This window comes from Numida meleagris, chromosome 1 (assembly GCF_002078875.1).
Source record: "Numida meleagris isolate 19003 breed g44 Domestic line chromosome 1, NumMel1.0, whole genome shotgun sequence".
Classification (NCBI taxonomy): domain Eukaryota; kingdom Metazoa; phylum Chordata; class Aves; order Galliformes; family Numididae; genus Numida; species Numida meleagris.
Window position 1 is genome coordinate 108,937,933 of NC_034409.1, and position 15,360 is coordinate 108,953,292.

At 37.5% G+C, this 15,360-nt stretch overlaps 1 protein-coding gene across 18 annotated transcripts in view; it reads right to left on the bottom strand.

Annotated features, from left to right (window-relative positions):
- The window catches only part of KDM6A (lysine demethylase 6A), a 116,359-nt gene that overhangs the window by 56,703 nt on the left and 44,296 nt on the right, over window positions 1–15,360 (bottom strand). For all 18 annotated transcript variants that reach the window (XR_002441770.1, XR_002441769.1, XM_021407244.1 and 15 more), the window contains 2 exons: window positions 3,212–3,266; window positions 933–967 (listed from right to left, as the gene is read on the bottom strand). Coding sequence is in view for 16 of the 18 variants with exons in the window: in XM_021407244.1 (XP_021262919.1) it covers window positions 933–967; window positions 3,212–3,266 (90 nt within the window). In the remaining 2 variants the exon portion in view is untranslated. The remainder of the gene's footprint in view (window positions 1–932; window positions 968–3,211; window positions 3,267–15,360) is intronic.

A 15,360-nucleotide genomic window follows, 5' to 3' on the forward strand; every position in this document is an offset into this window, starting at 1 on the left:
AGCAGTCAAAAGAAAATACCTTGTTCATCAAGTTTTTAACTTCTATTTATAAATGATTACCTTCTTAATGTCACTTTCCACGTGCCATCAAAAGACAGCACTTACTTTATCAAGCTACTTTTCAATCGACTAGAAATGTAGAATTTGTTATGTTTTATTTACAACAGTTTTTGTTTTCATGTCACATCTCTTCCTCAGTCATATTATACCTATAAACATGACAGGAGAGTATACCATCTACAGTCATATGACCAGTCAGTCAAATTACAAATGTACAGTAGCTGTTTCAGTAGCTGTTTGGTTTTAATTTATTTATATTCTGGAAGCTCAGTGAGTGTTCTGTAATTTCCCAAAAGATTCACCTAAAAAACTCTGTGGTAGGATTTGACACAGGATAATAACACAGCTTTATGTGCTACTGTCCTCAGATCTCACAAGCTTCTGTCACATGTGTCTAGTTAAATTTGAAAATTTCATGTTGTATATACTCAAAAAGCACCTGGACATCTTTTTGTGTGTGAAGGTAAGGAACAATACTGATATGTACGAATTGAGAGACAGTGTGTTTTTTACATTTATATATAATATATACATGCACCTGGACAACTCTGTGTGTGTGAATGTGAGAAACAATACAAATATGTATGAATTGAGAAACTATGTATTTTTTACATTTATATGTATGTATTAAAAAATCAATTTGTTAGCCAAAGTTATGTTTCAGTTTTTTGCACGCTAACTGGGAGACTAGTGAACATATGTTTACTAAAATAGCCCCTCCATTTCAGCTAGATAATCTTCATGCATAATATTAGGACTTGAGCCTAACTTCAGTTCACAAAAGCATCTATAATCAGCTGAATGCCACAGACTGATTATATCATGCAGTTAGAAACTTCATCACACTTTATAAAAAGGAGCCAAAAGCTTACCTGGATTTCATATAAGTGGGCAATGTGAAACTGAACTGTAAGAGTGAGAAATTAAAAACATTAGACATAATGAATGACATTAACAATACATTTTTCTCAAGTCAGAGATAAACGTTTCAAATTTACCAATGCAAAACAAAGACTAACTACATTTTAAAAACACAAAAAAGTATGTTTGTACTGATATTTTGCATTTAATAAAACAGAACTGTCAAAAAGTAAATGTGTTTTCTAGAAAAGCACCAAGACTGAAAACAAAACACAGAAAGCCAGTCCATGGATTTTACTTGCATTCTGAAATGCAAAGTTCATCAACATTTCTGTATAGTTAGCAATATAATCCCTAAGCAGTGATGCACAATGACAAGTAATAGTTTCTGTATGTAAGGAAATTAGAAATAAATAAGAAAATATCTCTGTTTAAGCCAAGTTCAACTTATTTCAGTCACACAGAACTATTTTTCTCAAAGCTATGGCATAACAGGTTATAGGTAATTCAGATGTCCAGGGTTTCTCTCTGGGTCATGAAGGAAGGGAAAAGATCCCTTTGTGTATTGCTTTGTCCTCCACTATAAAAGAAGGTACCCTACTGCATTTCAGAAAACAGATCATAATGAAATGTATCATCTAAAATTTTAATAAACTTTTTGTGTTCCTTGCTAAAGGGCACATAACACACCCATTATGTTCACCACATTATCTAACTTCCTTCTGCACTGATGAAAGAGAACCCCCAGCTTTTGTTTTGGGGAGTTCTCTAAAATATATATATATTTTTCCTCCCTCACAGCAAACCTCTTTCAGTGTGAACCTATAAAAGAAAGCCATGCCATGAAGGGGAAAGAAATTAAAGGTGTAGCATTAGCAAGAGCCTAAATAAATGGAAGATGTGCTTAGTACTCAAACACTTCTGCTAGGAAGACTGTCATTGTAATGCTGTTACTCACACAGCCTACTTTAGAAATAGAAGGGGCTGGATTAAAGCAATCTCAAGCATTTATGATAAAGTATCTGACATCTCAGATGAGGACGCACAGGTGTCCCTCCACTAAGCAGTACTGGAGAACCTGACAAAGTACCTTCCCTTCCTCTTCACTCCTTCCCCCTTTGTTTGCTACGCACTGGGCCCAACACCACAGGGCAAAGTAGCTCTTACATGGGGCCGTACCTCTACATAAATCTCAGGGCACAGGTGAAGTGGGGGAAGTGTGGGGAAAGCTTTACAAAAATTCAGAGCTGCAGAGAAAACTGATAAAGTCAGTGAGAAATAACAGGAAAGAGCATGAAATACAATAAGCAATGACATGGCTGGTAGAAAACAAAGTCTACTGACCTAGTAAGAATTCTGCAAATAATTTTAGAAAATTGCTGTGCCTGCTCCTGATAAGTGACATAGCTTTGCAAAGGATTCTGTAGCGCAGCTGGCTCCTTGATACTGAAGCAACCAGCAGTTTCGTCCATGTAAACAAAACCTCTTTATCTACCCTTGCTGACAGAATATTCACAATTCCATCCAGCTTGGAATTAAACAGAAAAATGCTTCTAAATACAATGTTTCTGAAGTCAGTCTTATGAAGCAACTTAACCTCAACACCAACTACACCATGAAGGTACAAGAAGAAACAACTTTCTACACCACTGTCTGTCTTGTAATTCTGACAGACTCCATGCAATGCAGGAACATACAATTATTCTTGCATACAATTCCACTCATTACAAACAAATACATGTAGCATGATCCATAACAGCCTACAGAATATAATGTGTATAACAGATCATATCACGCTAAAAGATGAAAGTGTTAAAGTACTGACATATGTCATGGCACCTAATAAATCAATTTTTTTTTCTTTTTTTTTTTTAATTCAACAGTGTAAAACTATTACTGAACTTTAGAATGACACTGAAGTGACTGCTGAAAACAGACATATTTTCAAACTTTGTGGCACCTGGATACAATGGTTATTGACTGTGTGCCATGGCACAAGCAATACATTTATAAATAAATAAGCAAACACTCAAATAGTAAGTTGCCTCTAGAACTCAAGTCTTCAGAGCACTTAATACAGTAAGTCTGTTTTCACTTATTTAATTTACTAAAGCGATCTCCAATTCCATTGGAATATCTGTTTCGATTTAAAACAGCAGGTTTTGTAGTCTTCCCTTCTCAGTACTTTCTCAATCTTTTGATTTTGATTCTTTTCATTAAAAATAGATACAGCTGTAAGAAAAAAAAAATCTGCAACAAAATAAATGGAAGTACTTAAAAAGTTACTTACTTTCAGCGTTAGACAAAGTGCAGGGGTTGCAGTCAATCAAAGCTAACTGAAAATGCTGAAAAAACAAGGATGAATTGATTTTCAAACAATGTAAGACTCCTACTTTGGCAAATTACTAAGAAAAAATCAATTTCCTACTTGAGAATAAATACTGTATTTTACCATTTGTCTTAAAGAAAGTAATCTTCAATTTCTGTTCAAGAGTGCTTACTAGAGGAAAGTAAAATTTTTTTGTAAACATACAGCAATGCTTCTAGTTATGCATGTTTGAAAGAGGTATCTCCACAAAATGATTAAGACAGAAAAAAGAATGGAAGAATGATTGTATCAACAGTCAAAATACACTACTAGCTCATAGCCTCATGGAGACCAACGTTCAAGCTATAAATTCGTCTAGAAAAACAAAATATTTTTTCCGTAAACAAGTAAAGAAGTGATTTAAAGTTTTGTTGCTTTTGGTGTGTTTTTGTTTCTTTTTTTTTTAAAGAATTTATCTTACAAAAAAAAACACTTAAAATGAGTACCTTTACATTAAAAAATGAGTTCACAAGGAGTTCATTAGTTCTTACACTATCTCCCCTCCAGGTGTTAAGACAATGGCAGTTAAACATTGTTTATTTTTAATCACTCTTCTTCAAGATATAAAAAATATGTTTTAAAACATCTTCATGTTCTAAAATTCTGAGGTAAGCATTTCACTCTTCCATAAAGAAGAATACAAGCAGAGCAGTAAAGTTTATCTACAAGAAAGCTTGGATGCGACCAATCATTTCACAAGTGTCACATCAACTTAGTGATCACTATTTACAGTTATAGCCAAGTGTGTTAAAATGGATACAGTAGGCATACAAACTCAAGTGCCAATGCCCTTTTCTAAAAACTTCACAGAAAATTCCTACATACAGAGCAGAATTTGAATGAATAAATTTGTTCACTAAAATTAAGGCCTAAGAACACAGGAGCCTTAAGACACAGCATGTAAAATACTACAAACATCTGTAATACTACAGTTATCGTTAAAATACAATATTCAATGGCTTCTAATGCACAAAATGTTACTGACATTTCAGTATATTTTATCCAGTTAGTATGAAATTGATTGTTTAGCTCCCAGTGTTCAGGATGCCAAACAAGGAGGCATCAGGAGCTTGTCAGTGTAGCTGGGAAGAAAAAGAAAATGCATCGATAATGGATGTATATGCAACTTGTTTTCCATATTGTCATACTCAAAGTATCTAGATACTATGCAACCTTCCTTATGCTCACAATAATACCTTGTATGTTATGCCTATATAACACACATCTCAAAGATTTACAAGAGCTTACCAGACTACCAAACTTCTAAATAAAGATTTTTAACAGAAAATAAATATTAGAAAAATATATTATCCATAGCACAGTATAAAAAAGAAGTTCCTCATTAGCTGAGGCATACAGTGGTATTACCTCCTCACTGACTTATGTCAACATCATTTGTAATATATAGCAGCTTTCAGAAAATGAAACAAACTCAAGTTGAATAACCCAAATATACGAATTTTAATGAAAATTTTAGCATCATAATTCCCAAAACAGAGTACAGGAAACAATGAATTCACATACACATTACTCGCAAAATAGCTTTTTAACCTTAGCATAAATATAATAGCTTAGAAATATTAAATACTAGCTTATTTCTCTGTCTTGCCTGTTATTTTTTTTTCCTAGTGTTGAGCAGTAAGAGAGAACTTAAAACCTCCCATCACTTACATTGCAATGCTGCTTGTGTGCCTCAGGGACATCCTTTAGTCTGTTACCATAGTGATTCTACTAAGCAGGCAACTCAAAAAAAAGACTAAATAAAAATAAAATGCTCTACATTATATTGCAGCTTTCCTAACCAGAAAAAAAACCTAACAACACAGATCTATACACTTTGGCCTGTACACTGAGTACACCGATCTAAACGATTCAAAACCCATTTTGCACAGATGTGTAAGCTTGTACTGTCGTTAACAATTAATATGAAAAGATAAAGCAGAAACGAACAGATTTGTTCTCACCTAGCGATGCTATTATAAAAAATCAGCAGATCCAAAAAGAATCGATTGACAATTGTTCTGCAGTAGCTTTGCAGGAGGGCTATTGCAGGGAGACTCGCCGGCAGAAAGCAAGCAACCATACATGAAAATCTAACCATTTTAATATTTAAATATACCAGTAAAATCAGTGCTGCAGAGTAAAAAGCAGGATTATTCTCACCAATGCCTCCTAAAAAATTAACTTCTTACTGCCACCACACTGTATTTCAAATTTCAAAATCCATATTATGAAAATTTTTCTCAATGCAGAACATTTCTGCTAGCACTGTTTACTATGCCACAAAAAAAAAAAAAGAAAATTGATAATCTGAAGCATGTAACTACAGAAAAACAAAACCATTTGCCCTAAACAATTACAGCAAAGCAATACACAGAAACACAGAACCTCTCAAACTAAAAACCTTTGAAATGCACATAAACAAGCAAACCTACACCTCTTGCTGGATAAATAATCCATAACCCCCTGGTAAGTATCCAAAAACATTCAAAAAAAGCATGCACTCTAACACATAAAGCTCATCAGCAAAAAGCAGGTCCACTAATTCCAATTGCCAGCACCAAAAAAATTAAAAATAGTAATAATTTCCAACTTCCATCTCTGCAACAAACAGAAGCAGCTAGCAAACATCTGCACCTCTCTCAAATATTGCAGCACTGAAGCTGGCTACTGCTGTGTGAAATAGTTATTATGCAGGAGAGGCCGCTGCAGTTCAGAGACGACATACAATACCTCAAGGCAGACAGCAGTCTATAGAAATTCAAATGCAGAGTAAGAGGATTTACCTAGAAGGCAGTGTTCTGAATGTTAAAAAGTAACAGTCTCCTTTCAAGGGCTGCAACTGAAGTCACAATATACCTTGATTTGGAGTCATCTGTAATTGCACAATTACCTACAGCCTATTCTGTCTTCTCTGGAGTCCTTGATGTGCCTCTGATTGAGGAAACAATTGCGAAGGTAACCTCTTCAAGGACCAGAGAGAGATACAGTGGATTGCATGTAAATTTATCTGATGAAAGGTCTAGTAGGAAAATAAAGGTAATCTGGCAAGGATTACTTAATATGTTTTCACTACTAGAATTAAACATATTTCTCCTAGCACACTCATCCTTCACAATTTCAGAGGCAAGAGAGACAAGTACCCACACTTGTTGTTTCATCGATAAATGACCAATGCATTTTCCTCCTAGAGTCTGATTTTTAATGTTGTTGTTTATATTGAAGTCAGAGACTTCAGAGCAGTGATTCTAAACCCTTCTGCTCTCTAGGAGGGCATTATCAAGCTGAGCAACCCTCAGCTCTGCATCTATTTAGTAAGCAAGGCAAGCCATCATTTGAAACCTGACAGTTCTCACAGACTTACCATGAGAGAAAGCTCCACCATGACTCAGTATAACTCTGACAAGAGATGGCTTTTTCTGCCTATGTGACCTAGGTGCGATGCCTAGGTCCCTCAGAGCAGCCTTTGTTCAGCTAAGTAGGACGCGGAAAGCCTTGCATAAGCAGCCGTGGCAGCGCGCCAGGCCTCCATTTGCCAGGCCTGGCTGGGGCCTGGGGAGAGGGTCAGGAGAGGACGGCGCTGCATGCGCTGCTGCCTCGGCTCGCTGCTCGGCTGTGCGGGGCTGGAGAGCTCAGGAGGACCTCGTCTTGGACGACGAAGGTTTGTATAGCACAAGCACACTGGGACTTCTGTCTAACATTCAGACACTGACAAAAACTGTTACACAGACAGGGCAGAAAGGAACTGCTTCAGGACAGAAAGAATGAAGGTGAGAGACGTATGCAAACCAAGTAACAGCAACACGTTCAGAAGAAGCTCTTCAAACAGAATGATTATCAAAGCTCTATTTTCACTAACAAAGAAGGCTGTACTCGAATTTACTGACCAATATTTTACGCAGCACACCACTGGCTACATTTTCCATGCACGCTGGCAGCGTGTTTTATCAAGTGCACACCACCCGCATTCAGACATCCAGGCCTTAGAGCCCATGGGGCTGGCAGCAGGGCAGGGGGCTGCCTGGCAGCTTGACCCTGCAGGTGTACTGCCAGCACCCCTCAGCCTGCAGCAGCATACAGGCCCGGCAGGCACCCCAGCTGATGTGAAAGCACATGGCCATCTCTGCTAGGGATCTGCTGCAGCTAACCTTTTGGTAACAGGTAAAGCTGATAATCCTGGAAACACAAATGACTGCACTCACAAAGAGAAGGTGCACAGACCATGCAAGTGTACCAGCACCAATATCCATCAGATTCAATGCTTAACTTCAAGCAACTATTTTTCTTCTCATGGTTTGTTTCATTCCCCTCACCCCCAATGATAGAAGATCTCTTAAAATAATTAAATTTCAGCACTTATTCGTCTTCGTTATGATGACATTTCTACAGTTCTCTGTTATAGGAGAATTGTAAAATGACTTAAAAACCCAAACAAAACTAAGGAACAGAGAACAAAACAAAGCACACTGTGGGCAATACACTGTGATGTACCATCAAAATAAGTTGCAATGGTTACTCTACTGCAGTTGGATTAGTGACATGCTGTGTTAAAAAACTTCTCCATCATACACATACACAAACTTCAAAGCCTTAGAGAATAATACAATTCCCAACTGCTGTTTTCATCCACTTAATATAATAAAAAAAAATCACAGAACCACAGAATGGCTTGGGTTGGAAGGGACCTCAAAGCCCACCCGGCCCCAACCCCTGCCATAGGCAGGGCTGCCCCCCACCAGCTCAGGCTGCCTAGGGCCCCATCCAACCTGGCCTTGAGCACCTCCAGCGATGGAGCACCACAGCTTCTCTGGGCAGCCTGTGCCAGTGCCTCATCACCCTCTGAAGAAAGAATTCCCCCCTAACATCTAACCTAAATCTCCCCTCTTTTAGTTTAAATCCATTTCTTCTTGTCCCATCACTGTTAGTGTTAAAAGTCAGTCCCCCTCCTGCTCATAAGCTACCTTCAAGTAATGGAAAGCCACAATGAGATCTCCCATGAAAATCTTGTGCCTAATTTCACCATGCTTTCCACAAAATGTTTTTTCAGTAAAGTGTTTGAATATCTAGATATCCACCTTACAATAGCCAAAGCGTTTCATCTGTTTGATGTCATAGTAATAAATGCCCCTGATTAGTTCCTGCTACAATTACAGAGATAAAAACTATACACAAGAAATGAAACCTTTCCATAAATACATGTATTTTGACTATTTAACTTTTTTCTTTAATAAGTGGAGGTGAATACATAAGGTTTCAATTTAACATGTTTAAAAAATTACTAATCTAAGCAGGTGTTAAAAATATGAAAGCTGTAAAACACCACTTGAAGCTTTTAAAACAGATTTTCAATTTTATAAATACTTTCATTTTTTATTGAGAAAAAGACATAACAATTTCTATAACAGCTACATGTTTACATAAACTACCTCCAATATCTAAAAAAATAATTCATGAAGATATATATAGACATAAAATTAATTGAGCAAGAGATGGTATATAGGTACCAACTATAAATACATACTTAGAGCTGTTCATCTGTATAAGTTTCATGCATATTCATGCATTCATGCATATTTTCCCAATAAATTCTATTTCTTTAGAAACCTTCTCCTTACCCTAATGTAAGCACGATGTCTTAATGTTACTAATAAATGAGAATAATTAGGAAAATAATTTAAAAAATAAAACTGTATTTCAATCGATGTTTTTTGGGCAAGATAAAAGAACTGGCCTGTGGCAAACTACTAAGATAGCTCCTCTATCTATAAATAGAGGTAAAATTTCTAAAGAGTGGTAAGACAGGATCAGTGTTTCTATTAAAAGGCAGATATCTGAGAACATGAAAAATTAATTTCTCATTACTCTAAGGGTTTTGTCAGCGAGCACGGAATGTACCTGCAGTACTTGAAAAGCAAGCAAACAGAATTCCCAAAACACAATATAGCTTCATTTGTCAAAATAACCTGCTCGTGTTCAGAGTCCCTACTGACCACCCATTACAAGACAACAACCAAAAGAAAACACATAAAAGCAAACAAAACAAAAAACGTCATAAAACCAAAACCACAGAAAAACTCTCTCCCACTCATCATGTCCTTGATGTTATCGTTCTAATACAAATGAAAAAGTAAGTTTTCTTTTTCTCTGATGTAGTATGTCAGCAAAGGAAGTTAACTGAATTTTACAGTCAAAAGGCTTTAAGGCTTGTCATCATCATCCCCTCCTAAAAGGGCACTATGATACTTTAACACAGCAGAACAGAATGAGCACCAGATGGAAGACTGGTTCCCCATAGCTGTGGTTTCTAATGTAATCCAACTATTAAACTAAATAATACTAGAACTAATTTTTCTTTTTTCCTCAGCTTCTCTTTCGTACGAGTCCCACACAACATACCTAGATCCACCTCTGTGCTTTACTGATCTCCGTTCAGCTAGACAAGGGCCACCAGGGCTGACAGAAGGCAAAGCATCTTATGGATGGGAAGGCTGTATTTTCTGCATCTCAACAGGCTAGTCACATACCAGGTCACATAGTGCCTCTTTTGCAGAGACAGTGATCAGATCACCTTGTCTATAGCTTGCAGAGCTCAAACAAATGCTTCTGGGGCAACATGTAGCAGAGGCACGTTCTAGAAACTTCAAGCATATTTGCTACCAATAGGTTAAGATTCAAATATACTTACGAGAGGAACTGAGACACATGCGTAAGATAGATGAGTAAACATATGAAAACAAAGGCTAAAACTGAAAGAATGTATTAATAAAGAGGAAAACTGGAATAAGCAGGTGACATGCCAGAAATAACGGAGCACGTGCTCAAAAATGCGTACATTTTTTCCAGCTCACTAGACAAACTAATAAGAAGATATACTGCATTCCTAAAGAACTTACTTCATTCTTCCTTTAGCTTATCATGGAACCACCACAGACAACAAAACTGAAAACAGTATTCTTGGTATCATTCGTTTCATGAGCAAATAGGAAGGGTGCAGTGGGGACACACAGTGAAGTGTGAAAAGGTTAGGACTATGATATAAACCTTAATATATGTTTCTGTTGGAGCAATAATAAAATCCCTGCCCTTCTCCTCTCCCTCCCCCAACATAAACAGTTGACTTTGAAATTAATTCTGTTTTTCTGATGAATGAGGCAAATACAGCATTCACATATCACTTCAGAAGATAACACTGTCCTAACTGTCAGGTTACAGAATGACAACTTTCCTTTTGACTAGAAGGACCATGTTTTTCCTTTAATGTAATCCTGAAGACCTAGTAATTTTCAGCATCCCCAGTGTTCTTGCCAAAGTTTACAGCAACTGGGTAACAGAGCAGCCAAAGGTTCTCGGAGTAATTTGCAAGTCCATAATGTGGCAATATTAAAAACATGCAAAAGCAGTAATTGATTTTGCAAAAACACTGAGAGTTGATTTTATGCTTGTTAAACAGCACTCTAGTAATTATCTTGATCATCAACATCTTAAAGTAGTAAAAATTAATTTTGTGCTTAAATTGCTTACATAAAATATAGATGATTTATGTTAATGGTCTAAAATTGTGAAAAACATGGAATATATGACCTTCAGATTCCCATCCTTCCTCCTTTGCCTGGAGACTCTTACTGGCAATGACTCATCTGTTGGCAGTGGTTTATTCTTAGCAATTACAGACTTAGCATGAATGTTTAAATACCATCAAAAATATTATGATATTTCAAAGTACATTAATGCAACGTTGGTACAATTTGTGAAATTCAGAACCATCAAAAAAGAGTATCAGATGAAAACTTAATTCTACTTTCTGCCTTAGTGTCATACAGGAAACTGAAACTGGACTATGAATTATATTAGACAGAGCCTCAGGGAAATGGTCTGTGTTCATGGCCAGTCACTAGCTGCCTCAATCCTAAAACCCAAAGCCACCCTTTAAAATCCTGAATTCTTTTAACAAGTTCCATAAAAGAAAACAAAAAAGCACCACCACCACCAACAAAAAAAACCCACAATCATCTTTGAATGTGAGACATTCAGTCTTGGAAGCAGACATTCTGTGAAAACATTCTTTTGCACTTCTCTTCCTCATTTTCTTCTCCTTGTGCTTGTGCATAATCTCCACCATTTTTTCTCTTCACTAAGGAAGTATTTTCTGCCTTGTGTCTAGTATTCTTTCAATACGGAGAGTTCTGGCTTAAACCTCAACTTTGGGATCAATCTGATGGGCTTTTCAAGAAGCTACCGTCCTGCTCATTCCACTTACTCTACTCCTCAATTTATATATTCTGATGGACGCATTGATCTGTCTCAATGTAGAACAAAATGAATCCGTCTCAAGACTCTATATTAAACCTGCAGCTGAACAAAAATGAAAACAACCAAAACTGTCCAAGACCAATTGGATTGCTCCACTGGGTCCTTTCTGTCTTGCTACTCACTGCTGGTTATTGATTCCCTGCTAAAGATAGCAGCTTTCACAGTCAAGGGAGCAAAAGAGAAACTCAACCTTAGGTGTTTGAGTTGAGTATTCCAGAGCAGAGTGCATCAGATACACAGAGCACAATGCACAGAGTGCTTGTGTATCAGAAGGGAATAACACAGCTCTCCCCTCTCCTTCCCATTTGCACACTCCTGCTTTCTATCTTGCATCTATAATAGGCCTGCGCAATCACAAGTTGAGTTGGTTCAGACTTGTGGTCCACTTCACTCTGCAAATGGAAAGTCACTAGACTCATTGCAGCAATCAGGATGAGAAAGTGCAAAATGAGACATCCTTTTAGCAAAGGCCTGTAGTTATATTGATTTAAGGAAACTATCCTCAGTGCAAACCCACTCTCATGTTTATTTCATAATCCTTTTGAAGATCTTTGCGTTGCTTCAGGCTAAGCTGTTTTTGTTGTTATCATTTGTTTTCCTAAGTGACTTAATCACACTGCACATAAAAACAATGGAATCACGATAATTTTGCATTTAAAAAAGGTTAATTCCTTTTCTATTTTTAAAAAAATTCTTTGGTGCTTTTCTCACAGTCCTTATTGGTGTACTGAAAACTAAAAGTTTGCTATACAAAAAAATCTCTACAGATCCGTGTGACCATTTTATTTTGCAAAGAGATAAAATGAAACATAGTAGATGATATAAAAGACATTCTCAACATATCTATATAAATACTTGATTCACTGACAGAATTATATACTTCATGGCACAGCAGGAAGGAGTTACCTAATTCTTGATAATTTTCATATTTGAAAAGTCATGTCTGTCAGGTGAAGTGCTCAGAGACTGGAAAAAGGGAAACACTGCTCCCATTTACAAGAAAGGGAGGAAGGAAGACCCGGGGAACTACAGGCTGGTGAGTCTCACCTCTGTGCCTGGGAAGATCATGGAACAGATCCTCCTGGAAGACATGTTAAGGCACATGAGGGATGAGCAGGTGAGCCAGGACATTCAGCACAGCTTCACCACGGGAAGGTCATGCCTGACTAATCTGGTGGCCTTCCATGATGGAGTGATGGCATTGGTGCACAAAGGGAAGGCAACTCATGTCATCTACCTGGAATTCTGCAAAGCATTTGACATGGTCCCTCGCCACATCTTTATCTCTAAATTGGAAAGATAAGGATTTGAAGGTGGACTATTCAGTGGATAAGGAATTGGTTCAAAGGTCACATCCGGAGGGTTGTGGTCAATGGCTCTATGGCCAGGTGGGGGCCAGTGACAAGTGGTGCCCCTCAGGGGTCCGTCTTGGGACGGGTGCTCTTTAACATCTTTATCAATGACATAGATGATGGGATTGAGCGCACCCTCACCAAGTTTAATGAGGGCACAAAACTGAGTGGTACAGATGATACTGCAGAAGGAAGGGATGCCATGCAAAAACTCTAAAGGTGGACCCAAGTGAACCTAATGAGGTTCAACAAAGAAAATGCAAGGTTTTGCACTTGAGTTAATTCCAGACATGGATACAGACTGGAAGAAAAACTCCTTGAGAGTAGCCTTTCTGAGAAGAACTTGGAGGTCCAGGTTGATGAAAAACTGAACATGAGCCAGCAGTGTGCGTTTGCAGCCCAGACGGTCAATGGTATCCTGGGTTCCATCAGAAGAGGGGTGGCCAGAGCAAGGGAAGTGACTGTCCCCCTCTACTCTGCCCATGTGAGGACCCAGCTGGAACACTAAGTCCAAGTCTGGGGCACCCAACACAGGAAAGATGTGGAACTGCTGGAGAGGGTTCACAGTTCACACTTCTATTTTGTCCCTAAGATGTCTATAAAAACAAACAAAAAAAATGCACTTTGGCACTCCTTTTATTCCTACGTATCGTAACAGCCAATACAAAATTAATGCCCAAGTAAGAGGAAATAGGACCATTCAAACTCATACATGATCCTTCTTCAACACAATGATCTACTTCTACTTGCCCTTGCTCTTTTGTCAATGACTACACTGAATCTTTCATATTCCTACGTAACACTGCCCTCTCTAATTAAAATTCCCAACTTCACCTGTCTCTACAGGTGAAAGCTTGGACTCTAGATCAAAGAAGAAACCCTGATGAGAAGTGCTTCCTGTTATTACAAAGAGTAAAAGGAAAAACTGTGTAACACTCTACTCTTTCAAATCTTTGATGATATGCTTCCAATAGCCACACAAATCACAAATACAAGCTGCAGGAAAACAATGCCAGGCAAGGGAAGTCATTCTGCAATACTGCTGGAAGCAAAAAAGTTTTCAGTAGTTTTTTAGAAGAGATTAATATGCAGAAATATATGTATAAATGACATCTAGTTACAAATTGCAGAATTCTCAACCACAAAGATGAACTTCCCAGCATAATATGAAACTCCTTTAAAAATAAAAACTTCCTTTTTCAGAGATACATATATCTAAATTTAGATTCTGTGACAGAAAAAACATGGAGATAAAGAGTGGTAAATGGAAGGAGGGGAAAAAATAGCAGATGTTGAATGAAGGGAGATAAAGTTACATATTACAGAAACTGAGAAAAAAAAGGCAAATGGTAAAAAATTTAAAATAAAAGAGAAGAGACAAAGTATTGTATTAACACAATTTTTGACTGATTAGTCAGAAATTGCTGCCTTACAATAAGACTCTCAAATGACGAAATATAGGAATTAACTAACACACGTTTTTATGCACCTCATCAAGTCTCGCTGCCATGGGCACACCCCACTTGTCCATACGGCAGAGCAGCCCCCACCTTTGCAAACCTTTTCTCTCACCCAAAGTCCCCCTTGCAGCCCTGTTTGCCCTCTTCCCTTTGCACAATTAGAAAATTAGAAACAATATAAAACATATGAGAACATTATTTTGCATAAAAGCTTTCTATCATCAATGATTTTTTATGAACACACAGTTTACAATAGTTAAGCTAGAAAAACAGAGATGAGTATCTAGAAATCAAGCTGCTAACTCCTCTCTTCTTTTTTCTCCAACTTTCTGTACTACTTCAGCCTTTCCCCAAGACTTTCTGCTTCAATGAGAGCCCTGCAACAAATTTTTCATCCCATTCCTCTTAAACTGCTAGAGTACCAGTGCTCATCTTTAATTTTCTGTGTTTTTTTTTCCTGAATATTTCTAGTAACCAACACACCTCAAATCCTATCCTTACTCTGTCTTCAGAGTAAGATATTTCATACTTAGGCACTTTTATTTCGAAAATAAGTAGTATGCAACAGCTACACATTAAAATGTCTGATTTTACTTAGTCCTTGATTGTATTTTTCCAAAGTGGAGAAGATGAAGTTCAGGCTAGAAAACAGAGCTCATTAACAGGCACCAGTATGAGTGAATACAGTTCATCTGCTATTCCACACCACAGTCTAGATCAAAGATCTCTAACTGTGGGATTGAATGCATGCCTGGAGGCGTTCACCCCATCCCTAGAGACATTGAAGGCCAGGCATGATGGGTTCCTGGGCAGTCTGATCTAGTGGCTGGCAGGCGGTGTTGGAACTAGATTATCTGTGAGGTCCCTCCCAACCCAAGCCATTGTGTGATTCTATCATTTATACATTACTTCCAGTTTTAAGATGCAACACTACTTATAGTAAACGTTA